Source organism: Sturnira hondurensis, unplaced genomic scaffold (assembly GCF_014824575.4).
Source record: "Sturnira hondurensis isolate 20B ecotype Veracruz unplaced genomic scaffold, ASM1482457v3 Scaffold0006496, whole genome shotgun sequence".
Classification (NCBI taxonomy): domain Eukaryota; kingdom Metazoa; phylum Chordata; class Mammalia; order Chiroptera; family Phyllostomidae; genus Sturnira; species Sturnira hondurensis.
Genome location: NW_028079127.1, coordinates 20,040,911 through 20,056,901, shown reverse-complemented (window position 1 = coordinate 20,056,901; position 15,991 = coordinate 20,040,911). Strand labels below are relative to the sequence as shown.

At 51.6% G+C, this 15,991-nt stretch overlaps 1 protein-coding gene across 5 annotated transcripts in view; it reads right to left on the bottom strand.

Annotated features, from left to right (window-relative positions):
* Positions 1 to 622: 622 nt before the first annotated feature.
* USP4 (ubiquitin specific peptidase 4) overlaps positions 623 to 15,991 on the bottom strand; it is a 39,335-nt gene continuing 23,966 nt past the window's right edge. For 3 of the 5 annotated variants that reach the window (XM_037049726.1, XM_037049724.1, XM_037049725.1), the window contains 10 exons: positions 15,609 to 15,703; positions 12,911 to 13,102; positions 11,955 to 12,043; positions 8,258 to 8,482; positions 6,245 to 6,315; positions 5,889 to 6,007; positions 5,469 to 5,618; positions 3,579 to 3,682; positions 1,333 to 1,421; positions 623 to 943 (listed from right to left, as the gene is read on the bottom strand). In XM_037049726.1, coding sequence (XP_036905621.1) covers positions 782 to 943; positions 1,333 to 1,421; positions 3,579 to 3,682; positions 5,469 to 5,618; positions 5,889 to 6,007; positions 6,245 to 6,315; positions 8,258 to 8,482; positions 11,955 to 12,043; positions 12,911 to 13,102; positions 15,609 to 15,703 — 1,296 coding nt within the window. In that variant the 3' untranslated portion in view covers positions 623 to 781. Of the gene's footprint in view, positions 944 to 1,332; positions 1,504 to 3,578; positions 3,683 to 5,468; positions 5,619 to 5,888; positions 6,008 to 6,244; positions 6,316 to 8,257; positions 8,483 to 11,954; positions 12,044 to 12,910; positions 13,103 to 13,725; positions 13,823 to 15,608; positions 15,704 to 15,991 lie in introns of those variants that run through there. The other 2 variants (XM_037049727.1, XM_037049729.1) reach the window with 2 other exon arrangements.

The window sequence follows — 15,991 nt, the reverse complement described above, 5'->3', positions numbered from 1 at the left end:
CCGAACCCAGGCTGGAGGTGGATGTCATTTCTCAGCAAGGCTGGAAGCTCTTTCCAAGCCTCACAAACTCCCAGGAAAGTTCCAGTTGTCAAGCCAACACAAAGCAGTGTAGTGGATGGATCATGGTCACCAGCAGTTTTGTGTATTCTCTTTTAAGTGACAGCTAATAAAACTTACAGTGTATCCAGCTCTAAGGGTGATGGGGGGACATACCAAAACTGTTAGGTACCACTCCAGATGGAGGGGCAGGGGACCCCCACAATAAATAAGTTCGTTAGGGAAAGCTGGAAATTAGAAATGAGGTCAGTGGCTAACTTTTAGGGAATTATCAACCCATCACAGCAAGGGAGATGGGGACACACAAGTATATACTTGAGGCCCTGTTTACTGTGGGCAGACACCTGCACCAGGACTGGGAATGCGGGGACTCAGGGCAGCCTGCCGCAGGCTCCTGGCTGCACCCTACTCGGTCACAGCATGGGTGGGTGGGCCTTTCCCTCCTCTGGAATCCCTGCACATGTGCCCGTGTGCCCCCGCCCCCACCCCCACGGCTCCAGGGGTTTTATAGAGATGTCTCACCACCTATTTAAAAAGAAAAAAATTCAGCCTCTTCACATAACTCTTCTGAACAAACAAGGGTCTTTTTTTTTTTCTTCTGCTCATAAAAGAAGGGAATTTCCTGATCTGGTTTTTAGACCAAACACTAGTAGTCTTCAGAGGGTCAAAGAGGTTCTCCTGGGGACCACACTGGTGCTAGGGGCGGCAGGTCATGGAGGTGGCCTCAGTTGGTGTCCATGCTGTAAGCCTCCTCGTCCCCCAGGCCCTGCTGGGAGCTGCTTGGTCTTGTCCCTCCATCAGAGGACCCAGGAAAACCGGTGAGTGAAGGTGGCTTATAAAACTCATCATCTCGACGCTGGTAAAATAGCACATAAGCTGCTTTTGTCTGAAACAGAAGAGGGGAAAGTTCATTCACTGGCTGGAATACCACCCATCCTTCCCAGTTTTCTCTCGCACTATTCAAATCACACCCTCTCAGGGACCTGCCATCTGGCCACATGCACCCACACACAGGCAACCAGGAAGGCCCTTCTACCCGAGGCTACTTGTGCTGACCCTGCCCAGGGGGTGGGGACAGGAAGGTGCCCTGTGGCAGGTTCTTGAAGAGAGTCAAGCTTCTCATTTAGGAAGGGTCCCAGAATGAGTGGCAGCCAGCTGGCTCTACCACACCTCGCTCCCCATCACATCGGGAAGACTGAACATCCAGCCGGCCCGAGACCCTCCCAGCTTTCATCCACAAAGGACAGGAGAAAGCAGGTACCAGGGCCCACTCACCACTATTTGATCCTCAGAGGCCAGGGACACGTTGCTGTCGTCAAAGTAATACCACTTCCGGTTCAGTTTGTTCTTCGCATACGCGGTGTCTGCCAAGTCAAAAGGAAATGCTCTAGCGACCACCAGAGAACCCATCTGGCCAGCTTAACAGGCTTGCACTAAACAACAGAACTCCAAAAAAAAAAATGAAACAAAACAAAGACCCTGACATTAAAAATAATGTACAACTTGTGTCTTTAACAACCAAAAGATAACTCATCCCTTTTTAAAGTCTGTTTCTTCTCAAAAAGGCTTGACAAGGGTGAAAATTCAGCTGTCGGGGACCAAAGCTTCAAACTGTAATTTTGCGGAAAACAAAAAACCAGAGAAATCCTGTGTCAACTTTCAGGGTGGTTGTGAGCAATGACCCAGAGCCAAGGAATCTATAACAGGAGCTAAGACTTTAGGATTTAAGCAAAACGACAGTTCTCACAAGAACCACCAAGGCTACCGCCTTTCACTGCTTGGCGCCCGTAGGGTGCACCGAGTGAGGGGCGCCCTGGGCATGTGGGTTGGCAGGATTGGGAGGCAGACGGGGCAAGTCCATCCCTCTCTCAAACTGTGAGTGAGTCAAGGGCTGCGTCTGGGTAACAGCTCCTCACAATGACCCAGGCACCCCCCACGGCCAGCACTTCCCCTCCATTCTACACTATTGCTCGGCGGGGTGTGTTAACAGCAGCACTGCCTACAGTCCTGCCCCACCCCCGCTCCGCCCAGACTCAAAGAAATGGCAGAGCGTAGCAGGGATCCTTTCTGGTCTCAGCCTGCCGTGACTGCTCACTCCTCACTACAGTGCCTCCTACACGGAGTGGCGACGAAGAGCAAAGGAGAAGGTGACAGGCAAGTGAGGCGGGCTGTCACCCCTGTCTGTGCTGGGAGTGCCAACTGTGGGCCCAAGGCGCCCCTCCCACAACCACTCTAATCTCACGATGAGAAACCTGCCCAGTGCTACCTTCGCATGCTAAAGCAGCAGTTAAAAATGACTCCACTGGACTGGGACCACAAACGGGTATCAAAGTTAATCTGGCGAGGAAAAGGCCGTGAAGGTTAAGTGCTGCAGGATATGGTGTGATCAGAGACCCCCGACAGCCAGCCCACTCCAGCAGAGCCCCGATCTGAAACAGCCCCTCCCTGCAGCCAGGTGTAGCCAGGTGACCAGGGGATAGCCAAGGAGACGTAGGCAGGAGTTGAGGGGGCTTCTGGGAGGTCTGCTTAAAAGGGAAGGTCGTGGCCGTTTTTTCCTTTCTTCTGATGGCCTGGAACGTAGATACGATGTCCGGAGACTGAACAGGTATCTGGTGCCAGTAGGTGACACAGTAAGAATGGAGGGACAGGAGAGGAGACTGCTGGGCCAAAGGAAAAGCTCACGGGCGAGGGGAGAGGGCAAGGGCGGTTCTGCAACCCACACTGAGGGCCAGTGGAGCGGGCGCCTCCCTCGGCGGCATCTCCCGGGGTCCCGCACTGGCTATGGCAGCAGTCGGCACAGCGCAGACGCAGGAAGGAGGAAGAGGACAGACAGCTCCTGACTTAGACGTCCCTAGTACCTTTCCGTAAACAGGTAAGAAAGTGGACGAGGTCCTTTCACTATAGAAGTAAACCTACACACACGTTACAGAAATTTTGGGAAACAAAGTAGAGCAAGGAGAAAAAAAGTAAAATGAACATTTTGGTACCTCTCCCCCTAGGCTTCCCCAACCCCGACCGTAGTTTCTTTACTTGTGATTTTAACACAGTTGTGATCCAACTGTATACTACTGTCTGTAATGATGCAACTTTGTGTAGTTTTCACAACACATCACTGGCATTTCCCCACCGATTAACTGCGTTCTGCAGTGGCCATGAGGGACATCAAGTGGAGGGACAATGTACCAGCTCCTGATTACCCCGCTGTCTGTCACTCCTTTTCCATTGTTATAACTACATGGATATGTTTGTGCATAAAGCTTTCCCCAATGTCATTTCTTGGGATAGATTCCCAGAGGTGGCACTACTGGATAAAAGAATATGAAAACCAAACCCCCGCCCTCAAAAACACCCCCAAAACCTGTACAAGCGAAGGGGCAACAGTATAAAAAAGGCCTGAGGCCCGTGAGGCTGTGCGAGCCCAGGGCTTGGGGCCACGCCTGGCGGCAGGGAGAGGCTGGAGGGAGAGGACTGGCCAAGGGGCCACTTCAAGACCTTAGGAAGGAACAGACGCCGGTACTCACAGTGACCAACCCCCATGGCTCCATAATGATTGGACACGGCAATGAGGTCATACACGTAAGGCCTTGCTGAAGGGTCACAGACAAACTCGGACATGTTCAGACCTCTGAGCACAAAACACAAAACAGCCCTTAAATACATTACACTCCAGGCAAGCCGAGTGACCCAGCAACGCAGTCACGCCGTAGGCTAGTGCGGGGCGGGGCACTCGAACACCTGCTGTGGGAGGAACGAACAGGTAACAAACAGGGCAGGCCTGGGCAACCCCAACCCTGGAAAACCGGCGAGGAAGGGCTCCGGGCCCACACAGGAAGGCTGCGTAACTATGCACAAATGGTCGTTACTGTCAAAATGATACCTGGTGTCATGAAAATTTAAGTTAAACCAGAACAGGCCCGGAAAACTCTTATTCCCATATTTTATTTTGAAAATTTCAAACATACAGAAAAATTAAGAATTTTCCAATAAATACCTATCCACCACCTAGGTTCTTTCACTGACACATCTATACGTGGATAAATATTAAATACAGAGATCTATGAAATACCATCCCCCACTCAGCATTTTGAACACTGCATCTTGTGGAGTAAATCCTATCCTGTGGACTTGCCCATCCAGAGACAAGATGGGGGGGGGGCGCCTCCACCCATGGACCCCAATAACCCAATTTGCCAAGCAGACCCTTTTCTGGTCGCTTTATCCCCGACTCACGAGCAGCAATGCTGTGCCTGTACTATCCTGCTGAGGCCAGGCTCCCTGGGACGGATGGCAGATGGCCAAACCAGGTCAGTCGGGTGGCAGGAGGGACTCAAGAGGGACAGAAGTGGCAGAAACCATCAGCATCACCCTGGAGAGTTGTCCCACAGGCGGGGGGTGGGGGGGTGGGGAGAGGGGGTGAGCCCGCATCTAACCTCCTGGGGCAGTAGCACACACCCTAATGCAACCAAGTGCTTGGTGCCAAACCCTCTCCTGATCCATGCCCAGACTCCCCCATTTTTTATTTTATTTATTATTTATTTTTTAGATTTTATTTATTTATTTTACACAGAGAAAAGGGGAGAGAGAGAAACATCAATGTGCTGTTGCCTCTCATGTACCCCATACTAGGGACCTGGTCTACAACCCAGGCATGTGCCCTGACTGGGAATTGAACCGGTGACCCTTTGGATCACAAGATGGCACTCAATCCACTGAGATACACCAGCCAGGGGAGATCTCCCATTTTTTAAATATTCCCAATAATGCCCTGGCTGGTGTGGCTCACTGGATGGAGCATGGGCTGTGAACCAAAGGGTCGCCGGTTCAATTCCCAGTCAGGGCACATGCCTGGGTTGCAGGCCAGGTCCCCAGTGGGGGCCACATTACAGGCAACCGCACATAGATGTTTCTCTCTCTCCCTCCCTTCCCCTGTCTAAAAATACAATCTTTAAAAAAAATAAAAGAAAAAGATAAATATTCCCAATAATAATGCAGCCAAAATGGTGATGGAAGACTTCACTCAGGGAGGTAAGCACACAACACAGTGAACAGATGACGTGCTGTGGAACTATGCTCCTGAAACCTGTATGGTTTTTTAATGTTTTATTTTTTAATTATTGATTTTAGAAAGAGAGGAAGGGGGAGACAGGTGGGGGGAGAGATGAAAAGGAGGAGGGAGGAAGGGGAGGAGAGAGAGCGCGAAACATCGATTTGTTGTTCCACTTATTCATGCATTCTTTGGTTGATTCTTGTACACCCTGACCAGGAATCAAACCCGTAACCTTGGCATATCAGGAGAACACTCTAACCAACTGAGCTACGTGCCCAGGGCGGAAACCCATATTAATTTTGTTAACCAGTGTCACCCCAACAAACCAAAACAACAAACAGCAGCCCGGAGCGCAGGCACCCACCTGACGGGGAACTCCACCACGGTGTCGAGCTTATCCCTCCAGTACCGGCTGTAGGAGAAGCGTTTGAGATGGACCACCAGGACCTTGGGCAAGGCCCACAGGTCAAACTTCTTTGTGGCCTGCTGATGCTTCTTACAGTTGGGACAGTACCTGAAGGGAAAAGAGAAACCTCCACTGGGGGGAGGCGCCACCCCGCAGCCCTTCCTGCACTCGGCAGGGGTCTCTGTCATCTTCAGATACAGGGCGATGGCTTGCCGAGTCAGGAAAACATGACATGTGAGGAAAGACCCATGTTGTAGGGTCGGTGACATGAAAGAGCGACGCATCCAAAGACTAAAGGGTCTGGGGTACACCGCTGGCCCCAGTGGATGTCAGAGCCCCAGGGTGTGGGGTGCCCTGCCCAGAGAGCGGAGTGCCTACCAGGGGTCGTACTCCCCAAGCGTCTCCATGGTGGTGAAGAGCTCGATGCAGTCTCTCAGGGCCATGGCGGTCTTCTTCTTCTTCTGGGGCTGCAGCACGCTCACGTGCTTCTCGAAGGCCTGTGCGGAACACAATGCTGAGTTCTGCTGGCGAAATTAGCGCCACCCTGGCTGGGCCGCCAGCTGGCTAGCTCTCATGTCTGGAATATAATGCATTTTTTGGAGTCTCTGAACACAGACTGACAAAACCTTTAAGCGCCTGTCACTTGGGAAGTGGTGGCGGGGGGTGGGGGTGGGGGGCAGTGACCCTCACGCACTTCCGGCGCACTCCCTGACCAAGAACCCCAAGCGACCCACCTCAGATTCTTGTTCATCATAGTACAGACTCCGGGTCTCAGAGTCCCAGTTCATGGCCAGGGTGGAGCCAGCTGTGGAGAAAGGCCAAAGGGCCACCCATTACTGGAATGGTCAGCAATAGGAGAGGCTCTTCAGGTGATAGGAACGAGACAGGCCACTCAGGCTGTGCCACTGACACCAGCTCACACATAACCAGCCACTGCCAAGAGCAATGCTCTGCCTTCGGCCAGCCAACTCCTAACACCTGGACCTCAAATCCGCTGGCAAAGATTCCCTCAATGTTTTAGACAAGCTCCAAGGGTGCTGGCTATATAATTCTGAAAGGGCATAGGTCAAGATGGAGTAACAGTAGAGGCCCTGGCTGGGTGGCTCAGTTGGCTGGAATGTAGTTCCATACACCAAAAGGTTGCAGGTTCGATCCCCGGTCAGGGGCATGTACGAGAAGCAACCCATGTTTCTCTTTCATATGTTTCTCTCTCTCTTTCTCTCCCTTGCTCTCTGAAACCAATAAAAAAATATCTTTGGGTGAGGATTAAAAAAAAAAAAAGATGGAGTAACAGTGACCAAATTTATTTTTCTGCCTTAAACCACGAGAAAACCCAACAAAACAGATGAAAGACCACTGTTCTCAGAGGCAGGGCAAGAGCAAGCTCCCTGAGAGAGGACGGCAAACAGCGTGGGTGATGGAAGCGCCAGGGCCCCAGGTGACCGCCGCAGACAAGCTCCTGCTGGGCACAGAGGAGTGGGAAGGAGAGAAAGAGCTGAGTTGAGGAGTCAAAGCCTGGAGTTCCGGAAAAGAGCTAGAAACTGCTGGGCACTGGACCAAAGAGGAAGGGGGTGCACAGAGAAGAGAGAGGTGCAGATAGAGAGGTAGAGAGATAAAAAATAGCTCAGTAAAATTGTTATTGAAAAAGTGTTAGAGAATTATAACAAAAAAAGAGAAGAAAGCCAGCTGGCTAGTTCAAGGACACTGAGCTAACTCTCCAGAGAAAGGAGCTGCAGGGCAGAGGTGCTTTGGCAGCTGCCCTCTCAGCCAGTGCGGGCATCTTCACCGCCCACGTGCCTGTCACACAGGCCGCCAGCCCATGTGGATGCCCCCCTCCGCCTGGGGGACAGGCCCTACTCCAGGCCCCAGTGGGCAGAAAGCCCACAGAAGCCATGGCCATCCTCCAGGTGGGTCACATTTCCTGAGCACCCTTCAGGAACAAAAGAAAAACGCAGTCTTCTCATAAGTGAACCAAGTTTGGGAAAATGCCGCTGCCCAGGAGGGCCAGCCTGGAGCAAAGGTTGCGAAGGGCAGTGGGAGTGGAGGGCGGGCTTGTCCCTCCTGACGTCATCAAGGACCAAAGAGGAGATTGACAAGGAGGGATATGGAAGTGCAAGTGACAACACACGCCCAGTGCCTCTGAAAGGTTTTTTTAAACTTCCAATCTAATTTTGTCGTTGTAGAGAGAGAGAGAGAGGGAGAAAGAAAAGGCATCAGTTTGTTGATGCACTCATTTATGCATTCACTGGNTGGAGCAAAGGTTGCGAAGGGCAGTGGGAGTGGAGGGCGGGCTTGTCCCTCCTGACGTCATCAAGGACCAAAGAGGAGATTGACAAGGAGGGATATGGAAGTGCAAGTGACAACACACGCCCAGTGCCTCTGAAAGGTTTTTTTTAAACTTCCAATCTAATTTTGTCGTTGTAGAGAGAGAGAGAGAGGGAGAAAGAAAAGGCATCAGTTTGTTGATGCACTCATTTATGCATTCACTGGCTGATTCTCATATGTGTCCTGACCAGGGATCAAACCCACGGCCTGAGGGTATCGGGATGATGCTCTCACCACCTGTGCTGACCGGCCCGGGCTGAAACAGTCTTTAAGGAGCTTCAATCCAAGGGTAACACAACGTCTGTTCTCAGAGCTACATGAGACCATGAAAGCCCAAAGCAGTGAGTATTGAGAGCAAGGATTTTCAAATAGATCCTAGGTCCCAGCAGAGCCTGGTTTGAGAGGTGAGAGAAAGTGCTTACAGTTGAGTTTAAGTAACTCTTCATCTGTTTCGAGCGCGTTTATGTCGGCTGTTCCATAGGAGTTCACAGCATTAAGGCTGAAAAGCCGTTTGGGGCAGGACTGGCCTTTGACCTTCCGGGTGGTCTCCCTGGGGTCACTTCCCGGCTCCTCCTCCCAGCCGCCTTCAGTCTCCGAAAGCTGCTCCTTGCCTTCCTCCAGGTGTTCCATCTCCTCTTCGTCTTCTCCTGGGACACAAGTGAAACCACTATGTCAACGTTAAAAATTTTATTTAACACCGAACTCTGGTGTTTCCTTCCAGACTCTCTCCCGTGTATGTGGAACTACACCTGTCCCTTTGCATTTACTAGGCACTTTTAGGGGTGCCCCCACACAGCCCAGGAAGACAGGCAGAGTGGACACTGCTACTCCATGTCGAGGAAGCAGCGGCCCAGAGAGGTTCAGCGAGTCACCCAAAGGCACCGAGTCAGTCCGCGGTCCTGAGGGTTCTAGATACGGGGCCCTCACCACATGGTAGTTTATTGGGCTTCACCCTGAAGAGTCCCAGTCTCTCAGCTTCACCATTAGGCCCACAGAGAGAAAAGGACCAAAACTAAACACATATTTAACACTCAAGAAGACAGTTTAGTAAGTAACGCAATTAAAGAGCCAACTTTTAAATATCCCAATATACATGGCCCTGGCTGGGCAGTCAGGTCGGTTAGCGTATTGTCCCGACACACCAAGGTCGTGTGTTCTACCTCCGATCGGGGCATATGCGATGAACGCATACGTAATTGAACAGCAAAACCAGTGCTTCTTTCTCTAAAAACACAGTAAGAAATGTTTAACTATTATAGCAAACACCGTGTGTCCTGTCCCTCCCACTGGTATTTACCGAACATCTCTCAGGTACGGGTGCCGAGCTGGGTCCCAAGGTCACACACAGCAGACAAGGTCCATCCTGCCCTTTTTCTCTTTCTCTTTCTCCATTTGAGATTGCTGGGTTTTAAGAGTTTTAACAGGCATTTTAGACCCAAGTAGATGAGCAAATTTCCCAGGTGTTTCCAGAGAACTAGGATATGTGGCCACAATAAAAACAATCACCAGATTTTCTGTTGCTGGACAGTCGAAGGGGAAAGTTAAGCTACCAGTAAGTCATTTCGACAAAGATAGAGGACAACCCCAACAGGTGATGTGAAAGTCTCAGGAGATCGCTGACCAGTGTGGCTCAGTGGGTTGGGCCTCGTCACATTAAAGCAAAGGGTTGCTGGTTCGACTCCCAGTCAGGGCACATGCTTGGCTTGCAGGTTCAGTCCCCAGTCAGGACTCATAAGAAAAGACAATTGATGGATGTTTCTCTCTCACATCAATGTTCCTCTCCCTCTTTTTCTTTCTCCCTTCACCACCTCAAGAAAATTAAATCTTTTTAAAAAAGTCACAGGGGAAGAAAAGATTTGAACTATAAAGTTGGTATGTTTGGGGGAATGTCACTAGAAGTGGAAACTCTGAGGAAAGGCCAGGCTGCCCTGGGAGGGCTCACAGGAAGGAGGAGTGGAGCCTAGGACAATGCAGTGCCCTCTCAGGCCACGGAGCAGCACAGCCACGGAGGGAGAGCGCTGTGCGACAGCCCCATCAGCACTGCCCAAAACAGCCAGACTACAGGATGCAAGCCCCGGCTCTCAGGAACGTTCCTGTCCCAACCGGCTCCCCTGACTCCTGAGACAGCAGCAGCCCTCTCTACCACCCAGGGGAGCCTGCCCCACTCCAGACTGGCAAGGGAAACCTGGCCCTGCCTGCCTGCTTTGAGAGGGACGCAACCAAAACCTGCCTCAGTCCTACTCGGTGCCGATACTTCAAGAACTCTGTCCCTCCCCGTGTCACTGGCTGCCAGTTACTTGGACAATTGCGGGAAGGCTTCACTAATGCTGTCAGAATTAAATGGCATGGAGTGTCTATCACAGGATGAGAAAAGAAAGCACAGTCCACTGAAGGCAGCTACCAAGGTCACACAGAGCATCACAAAGGCCTAGCAGGGAGCCGTGGCAGTAAAGACATTAGAAGTACTTAAAAAAGAAAGATTTTATCTTTAAGAACGACAGGAAGGGAGGGAGAAAGAGGAGAGAAGCACTGGTGTGTGAGAGAAACATCGATCAGTTGCCTCTTGCTATGCTCCTAATTGGAGGCCTGGCCCAAAACCCAGGCATGTGCTCTGACCAGGAATCAAACCTGCAACCTTTCAGTCTGCAGGACGATGACCAAACCACTGAGCCAGACCAGTATGGGCTAGGTCTTTTTTTAAAAAACTGATTTTTAGAGAGGAAGGGGTGAAGGAAAGGGAGAGAGAGAAACAATAATTTTGTTGTTCCACTTACTTCTGCATTCATTGGTTGGTCCCTGACCAGGGACTGAGCCCTTGTCAGGGGCTCAGTAACAAGGGCTCGCTGAGCCCACGACCTTGGCGTGTCAGGACGAGGCTCTAACCAACTGAGCAACCTGACCACAGCAAGAGCACTTTAAATTTAATTTTAATTAAACAGGCTTCAAAGTCCATGAACCAAGACTTGCATACAGGATGCAAAAGGCAGCAGCCCTGCTCCGCAACAGGAGACTGAGGGATGGAGTGTCTAAGCAGCCAGGCTAATCGTGACAGCAGCGAATACTTACACGGTGTAACTATCTACTATGTGCCGGGTACTTTCAGCACATTACCTCCTTCCTTTGTAACCTCAAACTCTCTGAAGCAGATGCCACCATCCCATTTTCCTGACAGGTAGAGCAAGGCTCTGCCCGTGGGCCCTGCACACAGAATGTAGCCCACCCATCCCAGGGTGGGGAGAGCGGGGTATCTGGGGCAACAATCAGAATACGGCTGTAATCAACGTTCAAACTAAACCACCACCACCAACTGGGAACGCCTGTTGGAGCCAGAGCCTGCGGTCGCTACGCTGAACGTCAATTCCCACCTCCCAGGACCATGTGTGCCCTGGAGAAATCTGGGCATTCAGATTTGCACGAGTGTTCAGCACGAACCCGGGGGCCATCTACAGCTCTACAGGAATAAGGACAGACATGCCCCCAAATGAGGGACAGCAGCCACATGCAGGTCAGACGCAGCTCCTCAGTCAGAGATGGGCTACGGGCCCTGGCCAGGGCAGGGCGCCGAGGGCTCTGGGCTGCCAGACGAGCCCACCCCATTGCTGTTGGGGACTGTGGCTCTCCCCCTCCCGCAGCAGGAGCAGGCAGGTCAGCCCCTGCCTGTGGCTTTCAGATGAGAAAGAAATGCCCAGGAGAAACTCTGCCTCTTGTTGGCTGGCAAAGACACCCGTCCTCCTCAGGGGCAGGGACCGAGAAGACAGCCCTGTGGGCAGATCAGGCGGGACAGAGACCAGGTCCCGGAGGCAGGCAAGTGCCGGAGAAGGGCCCACTCTGCAGCCCCCAAGAGGTCAGAATCAAAGCCTGACTCCGCCTCAGGACCCTGCTAGGCTCAGTGCGCCCGAGGCAAAACCCGGCCTACAGGTCTGAGGAGACTCCTCGAGGTGCCAAAGTTGGGCAGTGGGCACCCCCGGGGGGGCTTCCAGGTCTGCTCCATGGACAGAGCCCACCCAGCCTCAGAGCCTCCCCCTCCCACATGTACAAAACCTTTGGGAGAGAGGGAGGTCAAGGGGATTCAGCCGGTCACAGCCCGAGTCACAGCCCCACTGAGTGGCGAGCACGCACCTTCACAGCCGTCTCTGGAGCCGCTGCAGGCCCCGAGCCCCGAGGGCGAGCTGCCACACTCAGCAGGCAACGGCTGTTTTATATAGCGGCTTGAAAAAGAAAGAGAAAACTGTTAGCTGCAACATTTATGCATTTTTCTCCACCACTCACCTAGAAATATTCCATAACTTACATATTCAGCTATTCACAAAACAATTTTTATAAATTAAAGGGCTTTGAAATCATGTGATGGCTCATCACTACAAAAAATTAACAAGAACCCAAGAGGTAAGATGTTTAGCTAGTAAGTCACTAAGAACTCTGAGAAAGTCTCTCTCAAGTCTTCCATGAATGCCATGTGGCACTGTCACTTTAAAAAGTATTTTCCAGTTGCCTAGGCTGGTGTAGCTCAGTGGATTGAGCATGGACTAAAAACCAAAGGGTCGCTGGTTCGATTCCCAGTTAGGACACATGCTTGGGTTGCAGGCCAGGTCCCCAGTGGGGGCCATGGGAGATGCAACCACACACTGATATTTCTCTCTCTCTCTCTCTCTCTCTCTCTCTCTCTCTCTCTCTCTTTCTCCCCCCCTTTCCCTGTCTAAAAATAAATAAATAAAATCTTTAAAAAATATTTCCCAGTAATATCAATTATCAGCCTCAGAATGACAGTGGAATACTTTAAAAATTTTATCCAAATACAAAATATAATCAAAGCACTAGACTCCTTAAAGCAAGTGACTGACAGGTGTGACAGACATGATTCCAGGGACAAGAGGAAGGAGGCTTAGGTGCCCGGCGTCATGGGGCTTACGATGTGCCACATGACCTGTCCTGGCGGCACCCACCCGGGCCCTTTGCGGGGCTGGCACAGAGGTGGGCACATGGGGTCGATACGGGTGCTGTGTGGGGGTCGTCACTGCTAGTACTGAGCCTAAACCGATTTCAGGTAACACGCAAATCACATCTCTACCACCCACCTGATACGTTCACAAACGGCCTGGTACAGAGACTCGCGGGTCAGCCCGTGCCTGGGGACAGACATCAGCAGTGGCTGCCCGTAGAGCACCGCCCCGGCGGAAGCGCTCGATGGCCGGGACCTCCTCTCCCTGAAGTAGATGGAAAGCAGGAGACACTCCGAGCCATCCGCAGAGGCACTGCAGACCTCGTACCTGTGTCGATCACAGGAGGGGACACGTTCAGAAGCACGTCCCCGTGAGCAGCACAGACCTGAGATGCAGCTACCTGATGGCCCGGACTACGGTTATTGGGACGGAGCATACTTCGGCACAAAAGGCAGAAAAACCACTTTTGAGACGCTTCTAGAGGCTGCCCCCAAGGAGGGTCACTATCAGTGCAGTGTAAGCCTGCACGGCCCGGGGCCCAGGGCCGCCGCCGCCGCGGTCCTCCTGCCCCCAACCGCGGCCTCAGACTCTGCGCGCCTCCAGCTGGGACTCAGCACAGAAGGTGGCTGTCATCCAGACCACCACCCCAGACACCAAGGCACACAGGGGGCCAGGCCACCAAGTTCATCCTTTGTCACCGAGGAGTTCTACTTTTAAACAGGCATTCTCAGTGCCCTGTCCTTTAATAAAACAAAATATTATACAAGGATGTACACCTAAAACACTAGCCGAACACTCTTATTTCAAATGAAGCAAATTTACAAAATGAATTGCTTGCCATCTTTGTTCAAAAACATTGAAGTAAAAGAATCATATCTAATTGTTTAAAGTCAGAGATAACCAAAGAAACTGCTAAATACAAATCAATGATTTTGAAAAATGTGTCTTACTTAGTGAATACATGGGACTGAGGAGACTTATAGATGTTTTATCCTGGAACAGATGTTACCAAAATTGCTGGCAACCGACTGTAGTCTTTCCCTCTTCCTATAGGGGGAGACACAAACTTACTGATTCAATTTTTGCAAACTATAAACACAAAAACACAAGCACATCCCTCCCCAGATGCCTGGCAGTCTTGACCAAAGTAAATGCAGGATGAGTTCTAAAAAAACCTCACAAAAACGTCCAAAGTGTGCTCTAGGGGAAGGACCCAGTGGTCTAACATCAAGGTCAAGAACCCAGCCTTGGAGTAAGGCTGGTCTAGGTTCCAGGTCTACGGCTGCCAGTTTCTGGCTGCTGCGACCAGGCTAATAAGCGCCCTCACCTCCAAGTCCGTTTACACAGTAGACAACACAATTATCCACTTTACAGCACCGTGGTGAAGAATAACTGCCCCACATGCTCAAAAGGGTTAGATGCTATTACGGTGTTTTCCTAAGACAATTACCAATTTATCTTGAAAACAATTTACTTTCCTGTTGGTTGGCCCTCAAGGCCTCTGGAAGTTCCCTCGTTGATGGCAGTTTGCCAGCCTCTCCATGGGGTGACACCCAGTTCTACTCAGCTCAGGTTACAAACATTAGTTTCAGAACAGAGGGCGCCTGTTGAGCACTTGGGGTCAGAGATGCACAGGCCTTCGCCCGGCAGCCCAGCATGAGCCTTGGCGCCCTCCATTTACGAAGTGAGGAGAGTATAAGTGGGGAGGCCTGTGTGCGAGTGAGAACAGAACTAGGATCGTGGGCGTGGTCAGGAACTATTTTTAAAATGACTGAGAAGTTACAAGACAAAAACGTCAAGGAGGAGAGGCCGCTTCTGTGTGGGGCATTCCTTACTCAAAAACAAAAACCAGCCCCGGCTGCTGTGGCTCAGTGGGTTGGAGCGTCGTCTGTAGCCGAAAGGCTGCAGGTTCAATTCCTGGTCAGGGAACATGTCTAGGTTGCAGGTTCTATCCCTGATCCCCCACCTGCGTGCACATGATCCCCAGTACAGGCACAGACGGGGGATAATCAGTCAATGCTTCCCTCTCACATCGATGTTTCTCTCTCCCCCTTCCTCTCTCCCTCTCTCTCTAAAAGCAGTAAGAAAAAAAATGTCCTTGGGTAAGGATAAAAAACAAAAAATCCTAAAAACCTTCTTCAGTAGAGGCAAGTTACTGAGTGGGAGGAAATAAGGGAGTCACAGCACAGGTGGGGGGCCCACAAACCCCCCCTGGGCAAGGGGCTGTCTGGGAGCGCAGGCAAGCTCACACTCCACCCCACCCTCCGGAAGAGGGACAGGCACAAAATCACAAGCAGCAGCCTTGAAGCAAGAGGACTTGGCAGGGGCCAAGAAGACCAGCTGGGGCTGGAGGTACTGTCCCAACAGGGGTAAGAAAACAGAGTCTCGGGGCTCACAGAACACCAGAGCTGAAAAAGATGCCGCAAGGCGACCCTCTCTGTCATTCCGAATGGCACGAGCCTAAGGAGCCATTGCCTGTGGCATGGAGAAAGGACAAGACCCTCCCTGCCGTCTCCTGTCTTCCCATGGCCCCTCATGCAGCTGTGGCCCTTTTTGACAAAGGCGTTCCTGAGGACCTGGTAACAGGCAGCAACTATTGACAAAATGCTGTGTTTATCCTGAGGGTTTTCTAGAAGGTCTAGCTCTGTAGGGCCAGGAGATGCCTGGCACAAATGGCTGCCCACAATTCCCCAACACCCACCTCTTGCACCCAGGGACCAGGGCAAACCCACACGGCCACCGACTGCCAGAACGTCTGCCCTGGAGACACCAAGAAGGCAAGACCTCTAGAGTGTCTCCTCCGCCCTCGCAGCAGAAACCGCTGAGTACTCACACAAAAATGTCATCCCGAGGCATGATGTGGTTTAAACCTTCATCCATTTGGAAAATTTTGTGGAACCGGTGATTATACACATCTGTGACCACCATCTACGTAAGAATCGACAGTAGCGAAACGATTACAGGATGGATTAGGAGTACTTCAAAGCTAGGAACAGAGAACAGAAAATGTGCCTCCAGAGAGACCACCATGTAACCAGCCCGAGCTCAGGGGCTGAGGCCCAAGGGGGAGCAGCATGGCTACCACCAGCAAGGACATGCTGGCAACATCTGACCGAGGTCCACAACGGGACCTGCCTCGAGCGGCAGGAATGGTGGGGAGTGAGCACTGACCAGACACTGGTAGCCACCGATAAGCCTCTGGGCTGCTCCCGGGGT